Source organism: Salmo salar, chromosome ssa04 (assembly GCF_905237065.1).
Source record: "Salmo salar chromosome ssa04, Ssal_v3.1, whole genome shotgun sequence".
In the NCBI taxonomy this organism is placed as follows: Eukaryota; Metazoa; Chordata; class Actinopteri; order Salmoniformes; family Salmonidae; genus Salmo; species Salmo salar.
The window spans coordinates 9288118-9298191 of NC_059445.1; the positions used below are offsets into that span (position 1 = coordinate 9288118).

Sequence of the window (10074 nt, forward strand, 5' to 3'; positions counted from 1 at the left end):
AGCTGGCATTATGATTGGTCCAGAGTGGATTGATAATGTATAAGTTATTACAGGTGAAGATTTTAAACATCCTTATGAATTTGTATTGGTGCAGGGGTGAACCAAAGAACAGTAAAAAATAAAATTTTTACACGAAATGACATTCTTTCATATGTACATTGTTGTGCAGCACTCCTGTACAGTAGGTGGCAGTGTTCAACTTTAAATTCCACAGCCCAGCATATGATTACATTACTGTGACGAGGAAAAGAAAGCTAGCTACAATCAAAAGCTATCTATCGATGTTTAGCTTCTGATATGGCTGTATTTGTTTTACTAGATTGCTAGATAACTGTAGAGAATCATAATATAGAAAACACAAAGACTGTTTTCATATTGAAAAGGGACCAAAAGCTTCGGAGGACAATGTCGGGTTCCGTGATCGAGTTCCAGGCGCAGATAGCCTCAATCATGGAGGTGCTAGCCAACGCTGCTGTAGCCGAAATCTGCAAAGTTGTTGACGATGGCTATGCGGTTGTACACCTGGAGATGTCCCAAAGCCAAAAGGAGAACGAATTTCTCCGGAGGAATATGAAATTGATGGAACTTCAGATCGCGAGGTTTCGGGCTGAGAGAAAGTTTTCAGAGGGGTCCGTCCACAATCGCTTCCATGGAATACGCCTGCTAAACAGACACAACAATCGAGAGACGGCAACGACAGGTTGGTGGTGGTAATGATGAATTTGACAGTGCACATAGGCTAAATTACATGAATCTTCAATTTGACCCCGTCAATCAATTGTGATTTACAAAGTTCAAAGCAAGTATAATACATCCATGATTTATGTAATGTCAGAACAGTTAGGGCCCAGCAGTATTGTTGACATTCCATATATGACGTATCATGCTGACTTTGTACTGTCAACACAGCTAGGATCCCTCTAGCTCTATATACACATTACACACGTCATGAACGTATTATGCTTGCCTTGTTCTTTGTAAAAACACCATTGATGGATGGGGGCATATGGAAAGTCATCATAATTTATTAAACTGTCATACACTATATATATTTAAAAGTATGTGGACACTCCTTCAAATTATTGGATTCGTCATTTTTAGCCACACCGTTGCTGACAGGTGTATAAAATCGAGCACACAACCATGCGATCTCCATAGACAAACATTGGTAGTAGAATGGCCCGTGCTGAAGAGCTCGGTGACTTTCAATGTGGCACCTCCATAGGAATACCACCTTGGCAACAAGTCAGTTTGTCAAATTTCTGCACTGCTAGAGCTGCACCGGTCAACTGAAGTTGCTGTTATTGTGAAGTGGAAACGTGTAGGAGCAACAACGGCTCAGCCGCGAAGTGGTAGGCCACACAAGCTCAAAGAATGGGACTGCCGAGTGCTGAAGCGCATAGCGTGTAAAAAATTGTCTGTCCTCGGTTGCAACACTCACTGCTGAGTTCCAAACTGCCTCTGGACGATACATCAGCACGATAACTGTTCGTCGGGAGCTTCATGAAATGGGTTTACATGGCCCGAGCAGCCGCACACAAGCCTAAGATCACCATGCGCAATACCAAGGTTCCCTGTGGCTCAGTTGGTAGAGCATGGTGTTTGCAATGCCAGGGTTGTGGGTTCGATTCCCACGGGGGGCCAGTACAAAAATAAATAAAACATTTAAAAATGCATGAAATTAAATGTATGAAATGTATGCATTCACTACTGTAAGTCGCTCTGGATAAGAGTGTCTGCTAAATGACTAAAATGTAAAATGTAAAAAAAAATCTGCTGGAGTGGTGTTAAGCTCGCCGCCATTAGACTCTGAAGCAGAGGAAACGTGTTCTCTGGAGTGATGAAACACGCTTCACCATCTGGCAGTCCGATGGACGAATCTGGGTTTGGCAGATGCCAGGAGAACGCTACCTGCCCCAATGCGTAGTGCCAACTGTAAAGTTTGGTGGAGGAGGAATAATGGTCTGGGGCTGGTTTTGGTGAGGCCCCTTAGTTCCAGCGAAGGGAAATCTTAACACTACAGCATACAATTATGTTCTAGACAATTATGTGCTTCCAATTCTATGGCAAAAGTTTTGGGAAGGCCCTTTCCTGTTTCAGCATGAGATTGGTGTGGAAGAACTTGACTGGCCTGCACAGAGCCCTGACCTCAACCCCATCAAACACCTTTAGGATGAATTGGAACGCCGACTCCGAGCCAGGCCTAATCGCCCAACTTCAGTTCCCGACTTCACGAATGCTCTTGTGGCTGAATGGAAGTAAGTCACCGCAGCAATGTTCCAACATCTAGTGGAAAGCCTTCCCAGAAGAGTGGAGGCTGTTGTAGCAGCAAAGGGGTACCAACTCCATATTAATGCACATGATTTTTGAATGAGAGTTTTGACGAGCAGGTGTCCACATTCTTTTGGCCATGTAGTGTAGTTATAATTATTCACTTTTTTAACCTCCCTTATTATTTCCAGGACCTACTTGGCAAAGCAGAAACAGACTTTCCAACAGGAGTTTTGGGAACAGCAGCATACCAAGAGACAGACAGCCCATAGACGTGGACCAAGAGGATGTCTCTCCATCAAAGCATATGGATGCTACAAGTGATGAGGTAAGTTCCCATTTTAACAGCCTATTTTAGTCTGTCACAGACGTATATCTGTTTTAGTCTTGGACACCAGACACTTCCGCCTGTGGATGACTGTATAGACGTGTATATACCAGCACATTATAACCAGAGATGTTTGCAGTGAGTAAAGTAATACTCTATACTTTCAATGCATTTTTGCACAAAAGGTTTGTAAATGCTCACGCAAATACAAAAGGTGGAGTTTCTCTCCACTACACCACTGGTTATAACACAATAACAACAAGGCAACTACTATGAATTACACTAAATCCCATGTCATGTCCATATCTCCATTCAGTAGATGGTATATGATCTGTCTCACTCACTCATCTCTCCCACTTAACCCCATCAGCAGTCAGCAAAGACAGAGGAAGGGGAACCAGACCTGCTGATCATCAAGGTGGAGGGAGAAGCAGATGACCAGGAATCTAGGTTCAGCCACCCAGATAGAACAGTGGAGGGCAGCAGAAAGCCAACCACCCAACCAGCTGCAGCCACCACAGAGGACCCTGCCATTCAGTCCAGTGACCCCAAAGGCAACAGCAGCATCCACACTGCTATGCAGGTCAGTGGATCTGACCTCATCTTCCTCCAGTCAGAAACAGGGAATGTGAAGCAGGGACCACAGCAGTTTACAGGACTTGAACCCAGAGCAGAGAGACAGAGTCTGTACACAAAATGTGACATGAACAGGGACCTCAATCTCCTAAGAGATTCTTTAAACCAGGTGTGGAGAGAGGTAGTAGTGACTGATGATGGTGCCTCTGCTGCTCACACTAAAGTAATGGACCTAGGGAGTGGCCCAGTGGACCCAGAAACACAGACTAGCTCAGACATAGAAATGAGAAGTGTAGGGTTAGACAACCACAGGTTTTCCCCCAAGTCGTTCCATTCCTCATCAGAACATGTGATAGTGATTGACTCTGTATCCAGTGGGCAGCAGGTAGGTAGAGATTTTGAGTGGGGTCAGGTGGGTACATCTACTACACCACAGGACAATGGGACTGGAAATAAACAGGAAGTGGGAGTGTTTAACCGAAACTCACCAATGATTCACACCGATTCAATGAGAGACAACACAACGCAATTGGTTTCACCCAGCTTCCGGCCCTCAGAGATAAATACAGGTATGCATCTTGGCACAGGAAATGCAGGTGAGGCCAACAAAGATAGTTGGTGTTCGTTGGCAAGCCTCCATAGACACTCTGAAATACCAGTAATAAGAGTTCAACAACCAACTCATACCTCACTTCCTGTTGGCCATTTTAGACCAAGCGCCACAATTTCCTCTCACTTGAGTAATCTCACCACACACGGCAGACTATGCACTGTAGAACAACCTTACAATTGCCCGAACTGCCATAAGCAGTTTGTCCATGAGAGTGACTTGCGGCAGCACGCTGATTTCCACACCTGGAAGCGGGGGTTCGCCTGCACCTTGTGTGAGAAGAGCTTTGTGTCCGCCAGTCAGCTACAAGTGCACCAGAACGTCCACACTGGGGAGAAACCCTTCATTTGTGCACATTGCTGCCGCAGGTTCTCCCACTCCAGCAATCTGAAAAGACATCAGAAGCTTCATCATTGAGAACTGACACAGAATCAAGAGATTCCTATTGAAAAAATGTTATAGCAATATCTTGAGTTCAAACTAGAGGTAGACCGATTAATCGGCATGGCCGATTAATTAGGGCCGATTTAGAGTTTTCCTAACAATCGGTAATCGGCATTTTTGGACGCCGATTACAGTGCATTCCATGAGGAAACTGCGTGCCAGGCTGATCACCTGTTATGCGAGTGCAGCAAGGAGCCAAGGTAAGTTGCTAGCTAGCATTAAACTTATCTTATAAAAAAAACAATAAATCTCAACATAATCACTAGTTAACTACACATGGTTGATGATGTTACTAGGTTAACTAGCTTGTCCTGTGTTGCATATAATCAATCGAATCACAGCCTACTTCGCCAAATGGGGGATGATTTAACAAAAGCGCATTCGCGAAAAAAGCACAATCGTTGCACGAATGTACCTAACCATAAACATCAATGCCTTTCGTCAAATCAATACACAGAACTATATTTTTTTAAACCTGCATATTTAGTTAAAATAAATTTGTTAGCAGGCAATATTAACTAGGGAAATTGTGTCACTTCTCTTGCGTTCATTGCACGCAGAGTCAGGGTATATGCAACAGTTTGGGCCACCTGGCTTGTCGCAAACTAATCTGCGCAGAATTTTACATAACATTGAAGGTTGTGCAATGTAACAGCAATATTTTGACTTTGGGTTGCCACCCATTCGATAAAATACGGAACGGTTCCGTATTTCACTGAAAGAATAAACGTTTTGTTTTTGAAATTATAGTTTCCGGATTTGACCATATCAATGACCTAAGGCTCGTATTTCTGTGTTTATTATAATTAAGTCTATGATTTGATATTTGATTGAGCGGTGGTAGGCAGCAGCAAGCTCGTAAGCATTCATTCAAACTTTACTGCGTTTGCCAGAAGCTCTTAGCAATGCTTGATCACAGCGCTGTTTATGACTTGAAGCCTATCATCTCCTGAGATTATGCTGGCAATAGTAAAGTGCCTATTAGAATATGAAATACAAATGGTATAGAGAGAAATAGTCGACATGTCATAATTCCTATAATAACTACAACCTAAAACTTCTTAACTGGGAATATTGAAGAACTGGGAATGTTGAACCACCAGCTTTCATATGTTCTGAGCAAGGAACTTAAACGTTAGCTTTTTAACATGGCAAATATTGCACTTTTACTTCTCCAACACTGTGTTTTTGCATTATTTAAACCAAATTGAACATGTTTCATTATTTATTTGAGACTAAATATATTTTATTTATGTATTATATTAAGTTAATAAGTGTTCATTGTTCATTCAGTATTGTTGTAATTGTCATTATTACACATACATACAAATCGGGCCGATTAATCGGTACCGGCTTTTTTTGGTCCTCCAATAATCGGTATCGGCGTTGAAAAATCATAATCGGTCGACCTCTAGTCCAAACATTGTCATATGTTTGCCTTGGTCTCATGCATGTTGCATTTTTTTTAAAGATTTGTTACATTTTAGTAATTTAGCAGATGCTCTTAGCCAGAGCGACTTACAGGAGCAATTAGGCTTAAGTGCTTTGTTTAAGGGCACGTCGACAGATTTTTCACCTAGTCGGCTCTTGCAGAGCACTACAAATTTGCAAAACGTATGACATGTTACAAATGACAATTTGTGTTGGCTAACGTTAGCTAGGTGATTAGATGGCTAGGGGTTAAGGTTATGAGTTAGGTTAAAGGGTTATGGTTAGGGGAAGGATTAGCTAAAATGCAAAGTAGTTGAAAAGTAGCTAAAGTTGTCCGTAATGAGATTGGAACACTCAACCTTTGGGTTGCTAGACTTTTGCGTTGTACACCCACCCATCCACCCCGACCAACCACACTCCTTTAATTTTTGCCTTAAGTAACCTTCTTTCTTATGTAACTATACCAAACTTAACATATATTCATTTGAGGGTCACAGATTTAGAGGAACTATGGTACATCTAGTCTATGAGACAAGGCTGGTTTACAATACAATGCAGTTCATATTTACATTATCGGCATAAACCGTTACGGTTTCTTAGTTTCTTGGCTCCTTCAAGGCCAACAGCATCACTCACATTCACTATTAAGGGAGATAGTGGTTGTTTTCTCATAAGAATACTGCGTGCCTCAAAGTTATAGCAGATCCTGCAATTGTACTGTGAGAGTGAAAAGCTCTCCTTATGTACCAATTTGTTCAATAAATCCTATAATTCCCTCAATAAATAATATTTGTTCAAAGAATTATGGCGCTTCTTATTTTTTTTTGTATTTTACCCAATTTTGTGATATCCAATTGCGATCCAATTACGATCATATCTCAACGCTGCAACTCCCCAATGGGCTCAGGAGAGGCGAAGGTCGAGTCATGCGTCCTCCAAAACCAATGTGTCTGAGGAAACATCGAAGTCAGTCTGCAGGTGCCGGGCCCGCCACAAGGAGTCGCTAGAGCACGATGAGCCAAGTAAAGCCCCCCCGGCCAAACCCTCCCCTAACCCGGACGATGCTAGGACAATTGTGCGCCGCGCTATGGGACTCCAAGGACACGGCCGGTTATGACACAGCCTGCGATTGAACCCAGGTCTGTAGTGACGCCTCAAGCACTGCGATGCAGTGCCTTAGACCGCTGTGTCACTCAGGAGGCCCCTCATGGTGCTTCTTGGCCATAAATATACACTCACTGGCCAGTTTATTAGATACACCCATCTAGTACTGGGTCGGACCCCCCTGTAGCCACGAAGGGATGCACCTGGTCAGCAACAATGTTCAGATACACTGTGGTGTTCAAACGCTGCTCAATTGGTATCAAGGGACCTCACCTGTGCCAGGAAAACATTACACCACCGCCACCAGCCTGCACTGTTGACACCAGGCAAGATGGGGCCATTTACTCATGCTTCTTGTGCAACATCCTGACTGCCATCAGCATGACGCAACAGGAACCAGGATTTGTCTGACCAGGCGATGTTCTTCCGCTCCTCAATTGTCCAGTGTTGTTGATTGCGTGCCCACTGGAGCCACTTCTTCTTGTTTTTAGCTGATAGGAGTGGAACCTGGTGTGGTCGTCTGCTGCAATAGTCCATCCATGACAAGGACCGATGAGTTGTGCGTTCTGAGATGCCGTTCTGCACACCACTGATGTACTGCGCCATTATGTCTGTTTGTGGCCCGCCTGTTAGCTTGCATTATTTTAGCCATTCTCCTTTGACCTCTCTTATCAACGAGCTGTTTTCACCCACAGGACTGCCGCTGACCGGATGTTTTGTTTGTCGCACCATTCACTGTAAATCCTAGAGACACGGTTGTGCGTTTAAAATCCCAGGTGGCCGGACGTTTCTGAGATACTGGAACCACGCCCCCGGCACTGACAATCATACCATGCTCAAAGTCTCTTAGGTTGCTTGTTTTACCCATTCAAATGTTCAATCGAACAGTAACTGAATGCTTCGATGCCTGTCTGCCTGCTTTATATAGCAAGCCATGGCCACCTGTCTGTAGGAGCGAACCATTTTCACATTGACCCTAAAATATATATTCTCACATTGACCCTAAATATATATTCTCACATTGACCCTAAATATATATTCTCACATTGACCCTAAATATATTTTCTCAAATAGTACCTACATAGTGTATTCTCACATTGCTTACGAATGAAATCAGTCAGTTGGCAGGAAATTAAGTTTTCCTTTAAAAAGTACAGGAAATTATTGCAGTCCAATTTTAGTTTAATGTTTTGAGGACAGAGAATCTTAAGATATTCTTTGTTTATGAGTTGAGTCAGTAAATTAGCAACTTAATTCAAGCCATTTGATCAATATTATAGCCTAGTAATAGCTGACTTCTAATAGACCTGTATTTGTTTGAGAGCTTTGTAGGAGCTCATGTCTGCCTACTTAATTCCTCCCTCCTCTTTTCAGGCCAGATCTACTGTGGAAGGGGAGAGAGACCTCCAGCCATGGAAGAAAGAAGAGGGTCTGAGGGAGATGCCAGGTAATGATGAATGGATTGCTGTAATGAAAAATGACATACTGATTGACAACCTCTGTTATTTGACTGCATATGACCATCATGCTTTTGTTGTCTCTTCAGGCACTGATAGTGGCCACAGAATGACAGACCCAAACACACAGACCTCTCTAGACATGGACCAAACAGATCTCACTGAGCAGCTCAGAACCAAACACAGCATATTGACTGTCAACAGATCAGACACTGTTTTCAAGTCAGACCCAGAGCCTGAGAGCCTGAGCCAGGTGCTCCAACTCACAGGTCCAGGACCTGCTGCTAAACAGCAATGCAGCCTAAACCCAGAGAGAACAACCGATCTGCCTGTAAACTCCCGTAAGCGAAGAGGCAGTGATACAGCGAATGATCGGCCATCTTGTTCTAGTTATGCTGCCGAGGCAGTCTCAGGAAGCCCCTCACCTCTAAAAAAGGTGAATCCCATTCCCCCACTTCCTCAGATGGTGAGGGGTGAACACGAGAATTCCCAGGGCAGTTCAGAGGTCAAGTCTGAGGTCATAGTTATTGACCCCCTCCATGTTGACGATGGGGAAGATGGGGATGGCACGCCCTCGTCGTGGAGACAAGGTAACATCATGGAACCCAGACATCATCAAGGAGGACATATTGAAGCAGATGCCATACTTCTTGGAGGACATTCGAGTAACACTTATCATCATCCTCACCCAGGTGTCCAGCCAGCAGCGAGACAGAACTCACCTGACAATCACTTCTACACCATTGGCATGGACGGCACTTTCGACAACCGCCTCGGCACCTTTCAGAACCCCGCAACCACCGCCACTGCTCCATTGGCTGAGGGAACCGGGGAGCTGCAGTACCCCACCTGGGTGGATTTCGAGGGGAGCGCCTCCCTCACCCATTTGGGCGACGTGACTGGGACTCATCAGGACAGAGAGGAGAGGGTGAAATCTTACAGGTGCACCTTCTGTGGGAGGGAGTACCCTCACCTGTGCCAGCTCAAGATGCACCAGAGGGTTCACACGGGGGAGAAACCGTACGAGTGCGCCCTGTGTGGAAAGCAGTTCAGCCAGCTGTGTGGCCTGAAGCGGCACCAGAGAGTACACACAGGGGAGAAACCTTTCAGATGCGCTCAATGCGGGAAACAGTTCTCTCATTCCAGCAACCTGAAAGTGCATCAGAGTGTTCATACAGGGGAGAAACGGTTCCACTGCACTCAGTGTGGAAAAGACTTCTCCTTTCTGAGCAATCTGATAAGACACCAGGCAGTTCACGCAAGGAAATTATAGGTTGTATTGATTTGTTGTGTTGATTTAGGATTGTGTTTTCTGAATTGATTAGAAATTGAATGAGGTCTGTGATTGCTCTGGCTAAATGCCGCAACTCTGAAATTTTCGACTTGTTAGTTATACACGTGTTCAACCAGTTAGCAAGTTGGAGATTTCAGTTCCGACTAGCACGTACAAACGCGGCGTTAAACGTTGTTACCTGTTCTTTGTATTCTTACCTTGCAGTCTCTTTTTTCTCCTCTAACTATTATTTTGTATTCTGGAGCAATTTGTAAAAATAAAGAATGACTCAATGTTTGCTACAGATTGTTATATTGGTTCAACATACAGTATCATGTTGTCTATAAGGTTCCATTTTTATTATACAAATTCCTACAGTAATTGTGTAGTGTTGAAAATAATCAGGCCAAAATAAGATTGTCACAAGGAACATGCTTGTGTTAAAGTTTAAACGTTTTTTTGTGATGTTTTGAGAAATAAACCAACTCATGGGAAATCTGAAGAACATATTTTGTCTTTGAGTATAATGCATGAAGCTTTATCTCATCAGACAGTAAACTGTGATCTCAGTGTTTACTCT

The 10074-nt window shown here is 43.7% G+C and overlaps 1 protein-coding gene across 3 annotated transcripts; it reads left to right on the forward strand.

The window, feature by feature from the left end:
• Positions 1–201: 201 nt before the first annotated feature.
• Positions 202–9996, forward strand: LOC106602183 (zinc finger and SCAN domain-containing protein 5C). Of its 3 annotated transcripts, XM_045716422.1 has the most exons (6): positions 203–700; positions 2463–2599; positions 2970–3182; positions 8139–8211; positions 8311–8811; positions 8914–9996. In XM_045716422.1, exons 1-6 carry the CDS (start codon positions 406–408, stop codon positions 9492–9494), a joined length of 1800 nt encoding a protein of 599 aa, XP_045572378.1. In that variant the 5' UTR covers positions 203–405; the 3' UTR covers positions 9495–9996. The 3 variants fall into 3 exon arrangements, with proteins under 3 accessions (XP_045572377.1, XP_045572378.1, XP_014050140.1); XM_045716421.1 differs by having other exon boundaries at positions 202–700; positions 2973–3182; positions 8311–9996; XM_014194665.2 differs by having other exon boundaries at positions 8311–9996.
• The last annotated feature ends 78 nt before the right edge of the window (positions 9997–10074 follow it).

What these genes read in the sequence shown, in the direction of transcription:
- LOC106602183 (XM_014194665.2), top strand. Translation starts at nt 406, where the DNA reads ATGTCGGGTTCCGTGATCGAGTTCCAGGCGCAGATAGCCTCAATCATG. An exon ending in TCGAGAGACGGCAACGACAG is followed by an intron (nt 701 to 2,462) that starts GTTGGTGGTGGT and finishes TATTATTTCCAG; the next exon opens with GACCTACTTGGCAAAGCAGA. An exon ending in TGGATGCTACAAGTGATGAG is followed by an intron (nt 2,600 to 2,969) that starts GTAAGTTCCCAT and finishes TAACCCCATCAG; the next exon opens with CAGTCAGCAAAGACAGAGGA.